This window comes from Venturia canescens, chromosome 11 (genome assembly GCF_019457755.1).
Source record: "Venturia canescens isolate UGA chromosome 11, ASM1945775v1, whole genome shotgun sequence".
Lineage (NCBI taxonomy): Eukaryota > Metazoa > Arthropoda > Insecta > Hymenoptera > Ichneumonidae > Venturia > Venturia canescens.
In genome coordinates, this window is record NC_057431.1 from 10271860 (window position 1) to 10291571 (window position 19712).

At 35.5% G+C, this 19712-nt stretch overlaps 2 protein-coding genes across 8 annotated transcripts in view; one reads left to right on the forward strand and one right to left on the reverse strand.

Moving 5' to 3' along the window:
- Positions 1-6594: 6594 nt before the first annotated feature.
- The window catches only part of HnRNP-K (Heterogeneous nuclear ribonucleoprotein K), a 68423-nt gene continuing 55305 nt past the window's right edge, over positions 6595-19712 (reverse strand). For 6 of the 7 annotated variants that reach the window (XM_043432785.1, XM_043432783.1, XM_043432784.1 and 3 more), the window contains 5 exons: positions 13807-13935; positions 12882-13362; positions 10920-11095; positions 10406-10575; positions 6595-8984 (listed from right to left, as the gene is read on the reverse strand). In XM_043432785.1, the coding sequence (XP_043288720.1) occupies positions 8957-8984; positions 10406-10575; positions 10920-11095; positions 12882-13362; positions 13807-13935 (984 nt within the window). In that variant the 3' untranslated portion in view covers positions 6595-8956. Of the gene's footprint in view, positions 8985-10399; positions 10576-10919; positions 11096-12881; positions 13363-13806; positions 13936-19712 lie in introns of all 7 variants that reach the window. The other variant, XM_043432790.1, reaches the window with a different exon arrangement.
- LOC122418530 (cytochrome b5-like) lies at positions 14601-17286 on the forward strand. Its single transcript, XM_043432793.1, has 2 exons — positions 14601-14914; positions 16827-17286. Exon 2 carries the CDS (start codon positions 16843-16845, stop codon positions 17236-17238), a length of 396 nt encoding a protein of 131 aa, XP_043288728.1. The 5' UTR covers positions 14601-14914; positions 16827-16842; the 3' UTR covers positions 17239-17286.

A 19712-nucleotide genomic window follows, 5' to 3' on the forward strand; every position in this document is an offset into this window, starting at 1 on the left:
GACATTTTTATTATTTTGCTTCCTCATAGAGGAAGCTATGTGATGATGTAATTTTTTTTCTTCCAGTTTTCAATGTCAATGTGCTCAAAATGTCCCAAAACATCGAAAAATCGTATCCAGAAAAAATGTCCGGATGTGTGTGTGTGTATGTTATGGCACTGCAAAATTAAAACGCTTATAACTCGGAAATGGTTTGAGATACAGGGCCACCGTTTTGCACAGATGTTAATCCACACAAGCTCTTCATTCTCTGATAATTTTGTCAGAATTTGTAAAAAATTACGAATCCTACGACGTTTTGAAATTTTCATAAAAAGGGTGTCGACGCTCTAACTTTCGAAAATTTTAAGATTTATTAATAATTTTTTTTTTATAAATAGACTATCATAATAGGAAGGTTGGTATTGAATTTGGGGAATATCGGTCGAGCGGTTGAAATTTTATGATTTTTTGAATTTAACGAAAATATGAGTTTTTCAAAAAATCGTCTAACCGCTTGAATTTTTCGAAATTTTTTAAGATATTGTGTATAAGTCTGTACTTGCTCTATACTTTCCAGCAAAGTTGTCGGAATTATTGAATTTCAATGTAAATAGAAAAACGATGAAAATTTAAAGTTGCAAACTGTTTTTCTGACGGATCGTCATTTAGTTTTTTTTATGAATTTAAACAAAGAGATAAATTAAAGTTCGTAAAAGAAGGTAGAGAAAATACATTATTTCCTTGTATATAAAAAAAATGCTGCAATTTGCCAATTTTAATTTGCAGCATTTTTTTATTATTCATGGTCAATGAGGTGAATTTAAAAAAAAAAATTGAAATTTGGCTTCTGATGCCAGTTATTAGGAATCAGATCGATAATGTCAAATTTCGAATTTGTAACGTTAAATGTTTAATTTTTTTATCCCCGATTCAAATTTTAAAAGTTTTAATTATTTATCATTTTGTAATTATAATTTTAATTAGTTTTAATTAAAGTTCTACATTTAATTTAATTATTTTAAATAACCATTATTTTTATTTATAATTTTGTGAATTTCTTGAAAATTGGATAAAAGACTTTGAAATTTGGCTCCTCATCCCAATTATTCGGAATTAATTAACTCGATAATGTCAGATTTTTTATTTGTGACGTAAAATGTCAATTTTTGTTTTTTCCTGATTAAAGCGTTCAATGTTTTAATAATTTGTAGTTAATTTTGTGATTCTTTTGGAAAATTGTATGAAAAAATTTTGAAATTTGGCTCATTATCCCAATTATTTGGGATCAATTACCTTGACAATGTCAGATTTTGGATATGTGACGTAAACTTTTTTCGATATTTTTCGTCACTGATTCAAATTTTCAAAGTTTTTATCATTCGTAGTTAATTTTGTGAATCAAAAACGTTCAATTTTCGGAACAACTGATACAGAAAAATTCGAAATTTTTTCTTCAATCCAAATTTTTGCAAATGAACCATTTCGATAATTCAACAAATGAAAGTGAAAAAAATAAAATCGATTGTGTAGCCAACCTTAGTCGACCATATGTTTCGAGAACATCCGATAACCGTTTTTTTTTCCACTAACCAGGAAATTTCCATCCCAAAAAAGCTTGGAGCTCAGAGAATGGATTTTTTCCAATTTTATCGCGAATGGAACGTGTTTTCCAATTGTTTCCTCATAAAATTTGTTTTTTTTTAAGAACACACAAAAAGTAAAATCTGACGAGAGCAAAATCGTGCTTCGAATAATGCGAGAGTTCAGCACTTCCAAACTCGTTTCCGTTCGAACAACACGTGAAAATAAAATCTGTCGCAAAAGCTCGTTCACAGTTTTAATAGGCAAGAAATTCAGAGGAATTAACGAGCAAACTTTTACGTCGGAATAACCCTCCGTTTTGAGTCCTCCAACGAGAATTATTTCAACGTTGCATTTTCGTCGTTTCATTCAAACCAATAAAAACTGTGGTTCGCAAACTTTCATGGAAAAAAATCGTGAAAATTCATTTTCGAGAAAAAATTCATTTTCGAACGAATTTTGATAAAAAATTTTTGAAATATATTCACAAAAATGTTGATTCAAAATCATGAATATTATCGACAAAATAATTACTTGAAATGAACATTTTTCATCCATTTTTCCCATTCAATAAATCGACTCAAAAAATCTCGTCAAAATGTTTCTCAGGACAGCAGCCCAGAAAACGAATTTTTTCGTTTTTGCTTTCTGACTGAAATCAACAGTGAATGAGAAGCTTGAACTGAGCCAGTAACGGAGTGGAGGCTAGAAGAAAATCTCTTGTGATCGAACTACTCTCGAAAAAGTGATTCACTCAGTCCGATAAGCCAAAATGGGAGAGTGGAAAGAGAAAAAATGAAAAAGTGAAAGAAAATAAAACAGGATTTATCTTTCAGTTTAACAAATTATCGATCCCAGACCACGATACCTACTGAGGTCTTATCAGATGAAATTAAAAAGCGTTATCAAGCGTATGGGGCGTTTGATGCAAAATTCATTAAACAAAGGAATCACAAAACGAAAAAAAAATAAAAAATTTCAGTCAATTTTCTTTTTCAATTCCATTATATTCGATTCAAAATTGAATGAAATTTAAGCAAAAGAAGGCAAGAAAACTCAATCAAAAATTGGAATTGGATAAAACAGTTTATTAAAAACTCGTCTTTTCTGAAAATTTGATAAAAATATTGAGATGAATTTTCAAATGAAAAAAAAAAAAAAAAAAATTGCAAATTGCTTCCTCAAGATGCTCAAGATGCACGATGCTCAAAGCTTACTCTATCAGGTACTATATTTCTCATTTTGGCTTCCTCATAGAGGAAGCTTTGAGCATCGTGCATCTTGACCATCTTGAGAAAGCAATTTGCAAATTTTAATTTCCAGCATTTCTTTTTTGTATACAAGGAAATAGCGTATTTTCTCTACCTTCTTTTACGAACTTTAATTTATCTTTTTGTCTAAATTCATAAAAAAAAACTAAATGACGAGCCATCAGAAAAAACAGTTTGCAACTTTCAATTTTCATCGTTTTTCTATTTACATTGAAATTAAATAATTCCGACAACTTTGCTGGAAAGTATAGAGGAAGTACAGACTTATACACAATATTTTACAAAATTTCGAAAAATTCAAGCGGTTAGACGATTTTTTGGAAAGCTCATATTTTCGCAAAAATTCAAAAGGTCATAAAATTTAAGGTATAACTGGATGGATAGCTCGACCAAAAATTATATCTGATTGGAATTTTCGTACTTCGTGATGCAATAAGAATCTGGAAAAATTCAACAACATTTGGAAAGCTATGAACAACAATTATCAATAATAATATTTCCCAAAAGTTAATAACAAATTGTTTAAACAATTGATTATTCAATAATTTTTCGGTGACCTATTGTTTTTTTTTACGAATCATGTGTGTGTATTTTTCCGAATGCTCATGAATTTTTTCGTCGATTTTTGAAATTTCTTGAAAAAATATTGAAAAAAATTTTTTTTAATTTGAATTTTGGATATGTTTTAGAAGACATATTTACCATCAGTTTAGAAAAGTCTCAAGGTTACTGGATCAAAAATGTACAAATAGAGCCACTTAAAAAATTTAAAAAAGGGAATTTCAAAAATCCACGAAAATTCTGAAAAAAAATCATGAGCAATCAGAAAAATGCGCACATTCGATTCGTAAAAAAAAACAAGGGTTTACTGTAAAATTGTTAAAAAATTATTTATTCAAACAATTTATCAATAACTTTTGGGCAATATTATTATTGATAATCGTAGTTCATAACTTTCCAAATGTTGCTGAATTTTTTCAGATTTTTATTGCCTCACGAATTACGGAAATTCCGATCAGGTACAATTTATCGGCTGGACTATCCATCCAGTAATACCTTAAACCGCTCAACCGATATTCCCCAAATTCAATACCAACCTTCCTATCATGATAGTCTATTTATAATAAAAAAAAATTATTAATAAATCTTAAAATTTTCGAAAGTTAGAGCGTCGACACCCTTTTTATGAAAATTTCAAAACGTCGTAGGATTCGTAATTTTTTACAAATTCTGACAAAATTATCAGAGAATGAAGAGCTTGTATGGATCAACATCTGTGCAAAACGGTGGCCCTGTATCTCAAACCATTTCCGAATTATAAGCGTTTTAATTTTGCAGTGCCATAACATACACACACACACACACATCCGGACATTTATTCTGGATACGATTTTTCGATATTTTAGGACATTTTGAGCACATTGACATTGAAAACTGGAAAAAAAAAATTTTCACATCACATAGCTTCCTTTATGAGGAAGCAAAATTGAATTTTATATTAAAAATAAACTTGGTCTCCGGTTTTTTCTCGAGTTTTCGAAATCGTTGTATTAAGGGGTCGGTTTTAATCTGTGGAGGGTCAGGGGATGGCGAACTTTCAATGCTTTTGAGATGAAAAAAGCTCTTCTTCGCTGTCACATTTATCCATTGTCTTTGAGAGATTTGTTTTAATCCTCGAAGCACTCGGAGCGATTCAGAGCTTCTAATCGTGAGGAAAACTGCTCTCGGGATAACAAGTTTCCTCACAAGAGGGGGTGGGGAGAAATGAGAGTGAAAATAAAAACTTTGGCCTTTGCATGACCTCGGTGTAGCCTTTTCTACAGGCGAGCTTTATAATTAGGAGGAAAAACGACTGGAAAGTTATAGAGGAACGGAAATAGTGAAGTCACGTAAGAAATCGAGGGGAGCTTTTCCCCCGATGCTCCTTCCCTCCCCAGCTAATGGGGAAGGAAAAAACGGGCTGCTGGTTTTGAGCTTGTCACGCGAGGAGACGATGAATGGTCGATCATGGTTGAATGATTGATCGCCCCTCAAAAAGCTCATTTTTAACGGGGTTTTAAAATCACGTGGTACTTGCTCGTTATTACAAAGTGTGACATCATCGGAGAGTACAAACTATAAAATAAGGCTCCGCGGAAACCAGGGGAACCGTTTTCTTCTTCAGACTTGAGAAAACAATTTTTTATTATTTTTTTCTTTTTATTTTTGGATCTTCGGAATAAAAATGTTGGAAATACATTTTGTTCGATGAATTCTGAGAGCCAGAATGCGGTTCCATCGTCTCTGGAGAACGGTCTGAAGAAAGGATTAATTTTTTGACAACTTCAACACTTTTTTAGCCTTTTCGTTATGAATTTTTGAGTAAAATTCGTCGAGCGAATGATTGGCAAGCAAATTGATCGAGAGTGGGATCAACGAAAATTGAATTTGAGGATGTTTCCGAAAAAACAATTTGTAATGAGAAAACTAATGGAGCTCGACGATGTTTCCCTTGTATCTGGAGGCTCTGCAATTTTTCATTCGCCTTAAGAATCTCGTTAGCGGCGCACGTGACGCGACGACGAAGAACGAGCTGAAGAGCGTCGACGTTCAAGCGTGGAAAGTTTCGCTGTCCGGAGACCAACGAGGGCATCGATTCGAGCGAGAAAAAATGAAAATCGGAGGATTTTCATCGCCTTAATTACAATGGGGACTCCGGTCGAATTCGAGTTTACAGTTTCTTGGATTCGAAGATTTTTCGCTCTGGGTGGCTTATTTAATGAATTTACAAGTTAAATAATCGAGGAAATTTCCAATTGTCTTAGCAAAAGTTACAAAATTTAGGAGTTTTAAAAAAGTCAAACTTCTCGAGACTTTTGTCCAATTTCGAAGTTTCCGAAATTCCATTTCGTACTATTTTTCACTAAGCGACCTCTCGACTGATTTTTTTCCAAACTCAAAGAATTTTCGATGCCTCGACCATTGAAAATCGCGGGTGTTGAGCCAAAATATTTTTCTCCAAACGTCCAGCAATATCTCGCACTAAAAGTATGAAAATAAAAAATCTTGAAACGTTGATTTATAGCGGTTGGAGGTACAGCTCGATTTATCCCCGTTGGCGGTCGTATTTTTATGATTTTCTCGACAATAAATCTTGCTCGCAGATGTACCAAAGCTTCGCTCGATTTTTCACGCTCTTTTACACAATATTCTGCATGCTTATCGATTCCCCTCGTCCCTTATCAATCTCGCGATTCTCATTCGTCAAGTTTATCAAAACTTTCTACTTTCCTCGCAGGACTAAAATTATTTCTCAAAACTTCGGTTACATGGGTCCACCGTACCCTTAATAATCAACAATTTTCGGTTGGCACAATTTCCAAGCATCATTTTTCACGCTCACTCGTCCTGCCCGACCCGATCGCGAAAATTTTCGACAAACATTTCGAAAAAGTCCAAATCTTCAGATCCACGAAGCTCCAAAATCTTCCCAACTTCCGACGAAATCATGCAGCCACATTCGAAAGCCCAAAGAGAAAGCCGAAAGCCAGCCTTTTCACGGGGCCCGAAAGGATGTTGCAGGAGCGTTCACATTCCAACGTAAGACGAAAATTACAACCCTCACCGAGATGATTATCCAAATCTATAAAAAAAAAAAAACAATAAATTTATAAAAATTATATTCACATTCGACATGAAACCCAAAAACCAAGATTTACTCTCTCCTCTTTAAACGTTCACGTGAATTATTAAAACGAACAACAAAAAAACACACACTCAATCGTTTGTACTAATTTTTATTCGACAAATAAGAATTATTCATTATTACAAATAATTGTAAACTTTAAATCCTTATAATACATGGTTTCGGTCTGTTTAAAGGATCAATGTGGTTGTGTAAATGTTGTTTATTTGTAGAATACAATAATAATAATAATAATAATAATAATAATAAAACTTATTAAATACGGTTCTTTGCGAGAAACCACGAATTTGATATTTGTTTGTAGCACTTACGATCCGTCGACATAAAAAAAAGAGAAAAAAACAAAACGAATCGTTTCCTTCAAACGTTTGCCAATTTCCTTAAAATTGTTGCCCTCTTTATCGCTATTAACAGTGTAAATAATTGGTCATCGATATACGAAGTTTTAGGAAAAAAAAATAACGAATGAAATGCATGAAAATGAAAATTTTCGATAGTTATTATTCACTGTGGTTGCTTCGTGATCGTTATTTTAACATAATTCTTTTGATTGGTACACGACTGACGATCGAGATTTCAACGGGTGTTGTACACTTGAGTTGTATCAAAAGGGGGAGGAAATCAAACGAACTGGTTGGAGGATCGAATATTTGAGTTGGTTTGTTTAGTGGATGAGAAAAATTCGTTGAAAAGTCACGAGGAAAGGAGGGATCTTGGGCTCCAACGATTGACTTTTTCTCTCGTCACGTTCCTGTGCTTAAACTGTTAAAATAGCTGAAGGCGACAATTTCGAAAATCTCATGGTTTTAATAATGCCAAGGAGGAGTACAAAAAGGGGGTGGAGGGAGGTGAAAATGCCCTTGAGTCCTGAGGATAGAAACGGGGAAAAGGTCACTCCCTGGTGCGGCGCGGAAATCGATGGGAGTTTTTGGTCGTGATGAAAACTGTGGAAAATTCAGAGAAAAACTGATAAAAATGCGATGTGGGAAAAAAGCCGCTGGAAAAAACAAGGGAAAATCGTACTTTCGACACTTTTATGCCGAAAAAAGTATCTTTTTGGAGGAGGATAAAATTACTCGCGTTTGAGTTTGTTGAGAAAAAAAAAAAGAAAAAACAAAACTTTCACGTCTCTTTCTCGTCTTAGTCACTCTTAATCATTAATTATTTATTATTTTATTCTGTTATTTATTCTTTATTCATAATTAATATTATTTTTAATAATAATTCTTACGAACGAGATATTCTTAAGCGTTTACTGCTGCGATCAGGGATTTCTGTCGGTACAATTTCAATTTGTTGATCGTATTTTTTTCTTCTCTTGAGGGAGATTTAAAAAATCGGGCAAAATAAATGATTCGTCGCATGTTTATTGTTTCTTCTCATTTCGTGTTTGTTCCTTTTGTTGTTGTTGTTGTTGTTGTTGTTGTTTTTTTATTATCGTTTATTTACAGCTTTGTGACAGAGTATCCTGGAAAAATCGATTCAAAGTGGCGAAACAGTTTTTTTCTCTCACTTTTTGTGATTCGTTTGTCGAGGGCTTTCGCGTTATCGGTTCACCCGAAACGATACACGATCGGTAATGACGAAAGAAAAGTGGAAAAAATCAATGGAATTTTTAAATTGTTTTTTTCAAAAATTTTTTGTTCCCACTGGGACTCGTAAATTTGGAAAAGAAGAAAAAAACGGAAAATCAAAAGGGAGAACGACGATTCGTTGGCGCCACTTTAAAACGGGTTTTTCCATTGTTCTGTTTCTCTCAATTTAGCTTGACAGCGCGATGACGATGATGCAAAAAAGGGTCAAAGTCGGAAAAATTTAGTAAGAAAAGCCATTTCGGTAGGTTTTTTTCTCGATATTTCTAAAAAAAAAGCTCTTTGTTAAATATTCTCGTGCCTCTATTCGTTCTTGATCGAGGCGCGGCGAACACACACGTGCGAAAATTCAAATAAAAAAAATATTGAAAATGTTCGCTCTCGGACGTTTCAGTTTTGATGACGTTATTGAGTTTCAAAAATTCTTTGCGTTCCAATTGAAGCATTCGCGAGAACGAAAGAGACGATTTTATTAGATGATTTCTTCGCACAGATATGTGACGTCCTCTACGCACACGAAAAATCGGCACTCTTCTCTACCGTTTTTGCTAACGAAATAATTAAGATTACGAGGATTGTATTGGGGTGGGAGGGATTTTAATAATTAATAATAAAAAATAATGAAAATTGAAAATCGTTACAATCGCATCTTTGGCTCCCCCGGCTTTATGTTTGTGTTCGTTAGTGTGTGTTTTTTTCTTCATTTTCTTCAACTTTTTCACTCAGTAGTTACTCTCTTTTTCTCGTTTTTTTATCGATCGTTGATTTATATCTTCTTATGTTATTCTTTTCCTCTTCTTTCTTCACTCTTCTGGCTTATCCTTCTCCTCGTCTTTCACGGAGAACTAATAATGGTCGGCGTTGTCTTGAACGCTGAAACGATAAAACGAAGGAAAAATCAGTCAAAATTTCCATCACAAATCGAAATGAATAAAAACTAAACATTCTCTTGACAACGATCGAATGAAAATAACAATACAAATCTTTTCGTGATACAGAAATTTTTTCAAGACAGTTGCACATGAAAAATAAATGACGAATTGACCCCGAGCCCCCACCAGTTTTTCCAGACAAATTTCCATTTCAAAATTCAATAAAATTCTATTGAAACGATCGAACGATTGAGTTTTTCGGGTTTAAATGACCGGCTGGTACTGGCTCAGAGTCCGAGAGAACGCGAACTTGGGGAAAAATTATAAAAATTTGAATAAAATTTGCAATTTATACTTTAGAGTTGAAATGACAAAATATCAATAATGAAAATATAAAAATTCAGGAGATTTTTATCATTTGTTCATGTCTTAAAACTAAAGTGACATTTTCAAGCATATTTTTCGAACAGCAGCAGCAGCAGGATTTTGAAAACAGGCTTGATGACGTGGTTAGAGTTAATCCTTATAAAAGCAGAGAGATCTTTGGCCGGGACGGTGCGGCGAGGTTGGAATGACGATATTAAGCACCTTTGTAGGATGATTAGTGATTCCTTGTTTCATTATTGGTAGAACAACAAAATCACTAGTCTTCCATACAACGGGGCTCGAAAGCATTTCTTTTCTTTTCGTGTTTTGTTCGTTCGTTATTTTCCCCACTCCAGGCGAGCTTTTTCTTGACATTTGCCATAGTTTTCCCCCGATCTTGGTTCCCTCGACGATTTTCCTCCACCTTTTGGCCCTCGGGACAACCGGTTTAAGCGCTCACCGACGATTATGCGTTTTTTCAGTGTTTTTATTACAAAATTGTTAATTACAATTCACATTTCTTGGTTACAATTATTTCAGTCACGATTATGCGAGCAGGTTATCCAAGTTCCTTTGAGCTTACAAAATTACAAAGACGTTTTTCATTTTTCATTGGATTTTTCAAAGTCAAGCATTCCCCTTCGAAACTGACATTCATTTCTCACTCCTTTTCGTATCACTTTGCGTGTGATTATTAAAAATTTCTTGGAAACTCAGTCTAAACGATATTTTCAAGAAGAAAAATATTGAAAATTCGATTTTTCGAGTTATTACCATTAATTAGTTTGCAATTGGGCTGTTATTTACCATTTTCAACGTGCCTTAACGTCAAAACGATGCAGAAGCGTTAATTACATCGAAATGCACAGTTTCGATGGAGTAAACGAACGTGAATGAAGCACAATTTGTTAATGATGAACAAACGACGATCGTTTTTTTGCATTATTTTGTTGTAAGCCATGATTCGAGATTGTCAACATTCATATTATTAAAATAACTAACAATTATATGATATTTATAAATAATGAAGTAAAAATGAAATAAACGCACAATTACCTTTGTTGCAACAGGTACTGAGCCATTTGTATTTGATTCGGAATACCGGTTATCGTAATAATGCGATCATTGCTACCGGGCAGAGCTTCGTCTATGGTTATTCCAGCCCCGCTGTCCGATCGGATTTTTCGAATCCTCGCGCCTCCCTTGCCGATTATTGCTCCGGCGTACTGAAATATTTAAAAAAAACTCGAATGAGTATCGATCCCATTTCTACGGAGGAAAAAAAGCGTTTCGTCGATCAATTCTTTCTGCGTCGAGGAACGAAAAAGATTTTTTTTTTTTTTTCCATTTATTTTGACCAAATCGAAAAATTGGATTTTTTTTGTATCTTTTTGCTAAGCATCGTGAAAAATTTCTCGACAAATGATGTTTTGGGAGGGAACGAAGAAAAAATGTTCTCGTTCCCCAATGAATTCGAGAATGGCGAAAAGCAGAAAGGATCCTCCGCAAAAAAACGAAGACAGTGAAGCGTCGATGCTCATTTGAAATAGCGCAGCCACGCTGATTGTACCTCTTTGGGAATGGTGACTTGAGTGCTCGTTTTGTTACCGCCGCCGCCTCCACCGCCTCCGCCTCCCATGTTGCCCTGATTTCCCTGATTGTTTCCACCGAGAGGCGGTCCTCCCATTCCCGAGTTTCCGCCGCCGAGGCCGTTCGGTGCGTTTCCTTGCATTCCCCATCCGTTATCTGAGGAAAAAAGGAACGAGAATTACAAATCGTTTCGACGATCGTTCAAAGCTGTGTTTCGAGTTGAAAGTATTGAAAAAAAGTTGCAATAAAAATGACCCAGCGAGACACTTAAGGTCCGAAAACAAAAATCCAAACTTCGAGCACCAAAAGACTGCAAAACGAACTTGAAATTCCAAAATGGAATGAGAAGCAAAGATTAATAAAAATCGAACGTTTCGACCAAAGGAACAATGAAAAATGGACGAAACTTGAGAAAAATTATTCGAAATCCGGAATTTAACGACAGCGCGCTCGGAAAAACTTTTCGAAGCAATCGAACGAAGAGAATGACAAAAAAGCGTCAGGGTTCAATATGTCAAATAAACTAATTGTAGAACGGTCGATATTTCGAAATTTTGAAAGTTGTGATATCAGATCGGAGCAAAATAAGTAATTCGAAATTCTTTTTTCTCATTGACTATTTAACAGATTACGTGGATAATCGAATGTTCCTTCTTCGAATTCGTATTCAGTCGAAAATACATATTTCAATAGTTTTCATTTCGAATGCAATTTTAACAGAGCATCCGAATGTCAAAAGTTCATATTTTCGAATTCAAAATGGAGAGTAATTGTTTTACAGACAGACCAGAATATAGAGGAGCAGAAAATCGAAAGTGAATTTTTCGAGCCTATAAAACTTAATATGCAGAATAGCGATAGCTCGAAAAGGCGAAAGTCTAAGTGGCGATGTTTAAGGAAGTTGAAGCGATATATATAGGGCAACATACGAAAAATACATTAGATTTTATTATTCCAAAATAATGAATTGAAAATTAACGTGAATATTCTTGAATAGCGCTTAATTATGTGTGAAAAATTTGAAGAGGTTTCACCGCCTAGTAATCGAGATATTCATTGTCGAAAATGACAAGGTTAAACATGGGCTCTTACGGAAGCTTTCAAAAAATTGCAAACTTCAACAATAAATATCTCAATTTCACGAAGGTGAATCATCGGCATATCCCGCCAGAAGTTTAATACTGTCTTAAGCTTTCTGTTTTAAAAATTTTAATGTGTAAAGTTGGAAAATAGTTTTAACATAAGATACGCTTCAACCTCCTTAAAATTGGAGATCACCGGTCTGAGTAAGTGAGTGAGTGAGACCCGTGTATTTGGAGCTCCACTGCATTTCTTTATTTTGATCGATCGCCTTTCGAACGTTTCGCTATTTTGACTGTTCGACTTTTTGGTGTTTCAGTATTTCAACCTCAGTAATATTCGGTCTTTCGTTATTATATTTTCAAAAATTGTGAATTTTCACAGTATCGCTGGCTGTAGTAATTTATGAATCGAAAGAGTGATAGTCGAATTTTCGAGAAATCGATATTTCAGTAATCGTCCTATGGGCGATTGTTACATTTTATTTTCGATATAAACGTGCTTCGAACCTTGCAGTTTCTGCTTTATTTATTTTCGGCAATGAAAGCTCTAGTCGAATCTATCCGTCTCCATATTATCATTCGAAGTTTATAAACTCGAGATTTTAGCTGTTCTCGAAATTTTAGTCATTCCAACATTTGATCCCCACCCACGATATTTCAGTCGTCGTTCTATGGGCGATTGTTACATTCCATATTCGATGTGAGCGTGCTTCGAACCTTGAAGTTTCTACTTTATTTATTTTCGACATTCAAAATCATTCGAAGTTAAGAAACTCGAGATTTGAGCCTTTTGAGTCCTAACATTTAATCCCCAGGCCAAAAAAGTGGCCTCCGAAGAAGAAATAACGAAGAATTCGAACCGTTGTAATTTCCGCCTCCGTAAGGTGGTGGTCCGCCGCGATTTCCGGTGTAGCCGCCACCGCCGCCGCCGCCGCCGCCGCCTCGTCCGCCGTCGTAATTTCCGCCTCCTCCACCGCCGCCGCCACCGTTTCCTCCTCGCGCGTTGCCGCCTCCGTATCCGCGGTCCGGAGGTCCGGACATTCCGCCACCGCCGCCGCCGCCTCCGCCGCGGGGTCCGCCTCTCGGAGGGGGTGGGAAAGCTCTGTTCATGTCCGGTGGTCCACCGCCTCGGGTGTCACGACGCGGCATGCCGCCGCCTCCACCGCCGCCACCGCCGCCGCCGCCGCCACCGCCTCCGGCGTTCCCACCGCGGCCTCCGGGTCCCCCAAATCCACCGGGTTTTCCTTGGCCCTCGCCGCTTCCGTAGCCGCCGTATTCGTCGGCGTAATAATCGTCGTAGTTGTGAGGATCGTAGGGGTTGTTGACTCCTTTAAGGGGCGACTGTTGATGAGAAAAAGTGTTGGGATTATTCTGTTTTTCACTGGAGTGAAAAAAAAAAAAACACTGAAAATGGAAAAATTGTTTTCTTCTTTCGGCAATTGCGGCGAAACGACGGCACGTAGGGCAAAAGGCCACGGGACCAATTTTGCAGAGCGGAAAATTCTGCAGGAAAAAGGTCCTGGAGACATTTTTCTAACTCCAGTATTTTGGCCCTGAGAGACCGACGAAAAACGGGGCTCGCGGGACGCCGGATTCTGCGAAACGGATGACATTCGATGAACTCTCCGGACCAAAGTACTGCAGTTGGAGAAACGCGGCCGGGGACTTTATTGCAGATTTTTTTCTCCTCTCGATAATTGGTCCTCTGGACTTTCGCCCTATCGTCAACGGTTCCCGCTCCACGTGGCGTCGAAGCTTCCACATCCTCAGAATCCTCCAACTAACCGTTTTTATGGTGGCGACCAATTCCCTGATGCATTCCATGCAAGTTGCTGGTTTGCCGCAGATGCTGATGACGCGATCGGTGCTGTGGGGACAGCAGTTCGAGTAGATCTTGATTCTGGCCCCAGTTTTCTGTAAGCATCGAGAAAAACGAAAAGTTTAGACAAATTGTGCCATTTTTTCATTGCAAATAAACAATTATTTGTTGACCACAATCTTGGGGTGTCTCGACCTTCGTAAAGGATTCGAATTCCAAGTACCAAAAGTCCCATCGGGTCTCCGCGACCCTTTCGAATATTCCTTTCTCAAAATCAACTGAAAATCTCATCAAATTCGAACAGATTTCAATTTCGATTTGCAAAGTGAGAATTAAATCCAAAAGCGGACATAAGTACATGATTTCGGGGTCAAATTTCCTGCCCAATCGCATAGTCGCGATCGAAATTACCGTCGACGATAAACTGACGGGGAAAATCCATTTGAAAAAAACGATCCAACAATTTTTTCGTTCCTCATAAAAAAACCTTGTTTCCTTTGAATTTTTTCCTTTTGCAGCACCATTTAAAAATGAGAATTCGGAGGACTGAATAGTCTGGAGACGTAAAAGTAAATTTCTGTGGAAATATTCGTACGGTAAGAGCGTTGACGATATTGTGTGCAAATGAAGTAAAAGAAGGTCGTTATCGAGCACATCGATGATTGCGGGCCTCGTACGAGTGGGTTTCGATGAATTTTCATGAAAAAATGCGAATGCTGACTCCCCCCGAGGAGGAGCGATTGAACCGAAGTCAAAAGATCGCTGGAATGACGATCCATTCGCGAACGGTCACCAGTTCCGAATGGTCGTGAAAAAAAATCACTGGAAAAGAGGCTTCGAATAGTCGAGCGAGTTTCGGAGCAACGAAACATCGGGAATAATTTTTGAGCCTTAAAAACTCGAGTTTTCAGACGAAAGTGACAAATCAAACGTCAATTTTAAGCTGAACAGTGAATTTTTCGTTTTTTTGACAAATCGAAGAACGAAAATTTTCGTCAAAGATTGCAGTGAAAATTGGAAAAACCATTGAAACACTTGGCAAGGAGACACATTTTTTTCGTCTAATTTTCAAAGGTAAATTCGTTTTTTTGTTCATTCTCGTTCCATCGGCTTCTCCAGAGATTCAAATTTTATGGAAAAAAACTCGTTTCGATATTTTTCAATGCTCGATGAGCCAACATTTTTCGTTTCGCAATTGCAGTTAAAGAGAAACTCCTTGGAGCAAACTATTTTGAATTTTAACGTTACACAATCCGTGCAGCATTATTATTCAACACCGAAAAATGTAAATTCGGGCGTATTTCAAGAAACTTCAGAAAAAATGAGAGACAAAAATGGAGGTAATAAGAGAGAAACAAAAATTAATAAACGAGGTCAAAAGTGGATCAAAGTTCGTGACCAACTTCCTTGTTCAGATGGGGGAAAAAAATTTTTCTTTTTTTTTATCGCTTTGATTTCTCGAGCCAATGAAATTTTTATTTCGACAATTAAATCGACGATTTGCTCAAAACGTTGAAGAACTTTTAACGCTGAAGCAAAAAACTTTGAAAAAATCCACAATTTTCACGACAATCGACCCGAAATTTCAATGAATTTTGGACTTTTCATAAAATCGAATGAAAAGTCTAACGATAGAATAAAAAAAGGCTAAAAATCGTAACAATATTTTTAAATAACCGAAGAATCGGGGCCTTTTGGCAAGAAATATTTTCAAAAGACAAAAAGTGCAAAAAATTTGGTAAAAATCGAGCCAAAATTCGAGTCCAGTCCCATTATTCTAAAAATTGAGATAAAAGAGCCTAAAAATGGGGAAAAAATGTCTAAAATAATGAAATCAAGTCGAAACAGTTTGCTAAAATGAGCTCAAAGAGGAATCAAAATTTTGATCGATCCTCGTTTATATTCATGGAAGATCGAATCAAAAGTTCAGCAAATCGCCTAAAAAACGACACGAAATTTGAATCGCTTTAGTTGCATAATTAAAATTTTTTATTTATTCAATCTATCAGTGATAAGTAATTCATTTATTAATAATTCTTATTCCACTAATGATCGAACCGAAAGTTTGGAAAATCGGCTAAAAACCCCACGAAATTTCAACCGATTTCATAAATAAATAAATTTTTTTCCATTTATCCAATTTATTAATAACAATTGGTCAATTTTTCAATAATTATTATTTCGTCAAAAAATCATCGAGTCTTGGAAGTTTGGAAAATCGACCAAAGCCCCCACGAAATTTCAACCGATTTCATAAATAAATAAAAAAATTTCCATTTATCCAATTTATCAATAATAATTAGTCAATTTTCCAATAATTATTATTTCGTCAAATAAAAATCGAACCTTGGAAGTTTGGAAAATCGGCCAAAGCCCCCACGAAATTTCAACCGATTTCATAAATAAATAAAATTTTTTCGATTTATCCAATTCATTAATAATAATTAGTCATTTTTAAATAATTATTATTTCGTCAAATAATAATGGAACCTTGGAATTTTGGAAAATCGGCCAAAGCCCCGATGAAATTTCAACCGATTTCATAAATAAATAAAAACTTTTCCATTTATCGAATTTATCAATAATAATTAGTCAATTTTCCAATAATTATTATTTCGTCAAAAAAAAATCGAACCTTGGAAGTTTGGAAAATCGGCCAAAGCCCCGATGAAATTTCAACCGATTTCATAAATAAATAAAAACTTTTCCATTTATCGAATTTATCAATAATAATTAGTCAATTTTCCAATAATTATTATTTCGTCAAATAATAATCGAACCTTGGAATTTTGGAAAATCGGCTAAAAACCCCACCCAAAATTTCAATCGTTTTAATTTATCAAATTTATGAATAAAAATTGATTCATTTATAAATAATAAAATAACTCAATATTAAATGAATAAATAATTCATCAATTAATCGAACAATCAACAATTATTTAATGAACGATAATCAATGAATTAAACAACGATTCATTAAAATTAGGTTGAGAACCGGAAAAATGGAGAAATCGTACACAGGACTGCAAGTGTCGAAGCACAACAAGGAGATCGATTTGTGGATGACGATGGACGGTACAGTGTACAACTTGACAGAATTTCTGGCCCAGCATCCCGGAGGTGAGGAAGTTCTACTGAAGCTCGCGGGTCAAGATGGAACCGCGTGTTTCAACGAGGTCGGTCACAGTTCGGAGGCCAAACAGTTGCGAGAGTCCTTTAGAATCGGGACTTTGGACGGGGAGCCTTACATCGCCCCGGAAAAAGAGGTTAAAACGGGAGGTGGAATCGACGACGACGACTGGGCTTACGAGCCAGCGAAAAAGGAAAATTCCTTTGTTCCAGTTTTCATCATGATCGGGGCGATCATATACGCTTATATTTTCCTTCGTGTTTTATAAACGCTCGAATATTTTCATCGAAATATATAGTTTACGGGGGCTCTCAGAGTTTCGTTGATTAATCGATTGCCTTTTTCCGACTCCGCGATTCCAAATTTCATAGTTTCGATGACACTCGAGTTATTTTATTTTGTTTAAACAATTTTTTCCTTCGTGCTTATGAGAGTTGAGAAAATACCCATTTTTCAAAATCATCCACGTAGCTCTTACGGAACAGAAGAAAAAAGTGAGGAAAACATTATTTTTGCAAGAAAGCATTGATTTTTTTTCAATTTTCATCAAAATTGAGTAAGAGTGAAATAATAAAATTTTTGATTACATTTAAATTGAATTGAAGGAATATTAAAAATACTTTTTTTTCGTCCCAAAATATTCGACACTGAGAATTCCAGTGGATTGAATTTCTTCATTTTTTGGGTTCAAATCGTTCGAAATATCGAGACCCAGGAGCGTTCTGAGACGGAGCGACTTCAACGCAAATGACGCAGGCGACGTTGGCTCGAAAGAATCGAGTCACGATGACTGAGCAAACGCTGTCGGGTTGAGCGGAGTGTAAGCAGACGAGATCGAGGCGGCGTCGCGCGTTCCCTCTCCCCGGCATCGCTGCTTCGAGCTACTAGCAAACGGTGGTTCGTGCGAAGCCCCGAGTAAATCGGCAGTTTTTGCTTCTGCGTCGCATCGTTTTCCACGTTATTCCATTCGGTTAAGATGATTGTGCGATTTTTCAAAATACGAAGGGAGAAAAACGACTTTGCGGAATTCCGATGGGCCCGAAAAATGAGTCGATTTGCCGGAAGCCCGAAATCTCCCTCGCGAAAAATTTGAGAAATAATTTTAGTGAGAAAATCCGAATTCATGAAAATGAGAATGAAATAAAAGTTCAACTGTTCCGAGTACCAGCAAAAAAATCATGCAAATTCAATATTAATTACAAAATGCTAATGAAAATGGGCAAAAACAAAGAATAATCCGTTTTTTCTCAACAAATTAGCTCCGCTGCTCGTTCCATATCGATAAAAGTCCTGTTCTCTCGTCGAGGCATTCTCGTTTCCAGATAAGCCAGCAGCTATGATTTTCGCTTGGAACACAACAACAAGATAAAACACGCTGACACGTTTGTCACGCAACTCGTCTTCGCCATTTTTTCCTTTTATCGTAATAACCGAGAGAGGATAAAAGTACGAAGCGATCGGTCAAATCGTTTGAAGGTTTCATTGGAAAAAAAAAAAAAAAAAACACCTCGTAACATTGATAATTTTAGCGTTGAGACGTTAAAAATGGGACGAACAAAATTACGTCAAAAAAACGTAAAATTAAAACTCGTCACGTGAGTGAAAAATGCTAAAACCGAAAAAAAAAAACATTTCATTGAAAGGCGAAATTTAAGAGAATCGAAAATGGAAAGAAAAAGGCATGTTTTTTATCGAACGATATAAAAAAATTATTTCATTCTATTTCGTGAAATTTACGATTTTTTAGTTAAAAATTTATTCAATTTTGGACCCGAATCCACAAAGATCGAATTTTTTTCTCGAGTATTTAAGGTATTACGTACTTCGTGATGCAATAAAAATCTGAAAAAATTCAGCAACATTTGGACAGTTATGAGCTACAATTATCAATAATAATATCGCCCAAAAGTTATTAATAAATTGTTTAAATAAATAATTTTTCAACAATTTTACAGTAAACCCTTGTTTTTGTTTTTACGAATCGATTTTATTCAGAATTTTCGTGGATTTTTGAAATTCCCTTTTTTAAATTTTTTAAGTCGCTCTATTTGTGCATTTTTAATCCAGTAACCTTGAGACTTTTCAAAACTGTTGGTAAATATGTCTTCCAAAACATATCAAAAATTCAAATTTAAAAAAATTTTTTTCAAAATTTTATCAAGAAATTTCAAAAATCGACGAAAATTCTGAAAAAATTCATGAGCATTCGGAAAAATACACACATTTTTGATTCGTAAAAAAAAACAATACGGGTCACCGCAAAATTATTGAATAATTAATTGTTTAAACAATTTGTTATTTGGGCAATATTATTATTGATAATTGTTGTTTATAGCTTTCCAAACGTTGTTGAATTTTTTCAGTTTTTTATTGCATCACGAAGTACGGAAATACCAATCAGATAAAATTTTTGGTCGAGCTATCTATTCAGTTATACCTTAAAAATTTTCTATTTTTTTGTCTCGAATTCAAATTTCCTTAAAAAATCATCATTTTCACATTTTTCCCTCGTCCCACAGGAATAATTGACCCGAAACCGTCATTTCAATAATTTCCTGTATCTTCAACGAATTTCGGCGTAACGAAAATTCGTTAGAATCCAAAAAAAATTGTAAAATTTAAGAATAGTCGAAGGAAAAAAGCGCCGAATGAGTTCGTGTCCCGTTTCCCCGAAAATCTGTCAAAATAATGTCAAAACTCTTCGAGCCTCAGCGCTCGATAACTCAAGTTTTGTATTCGACT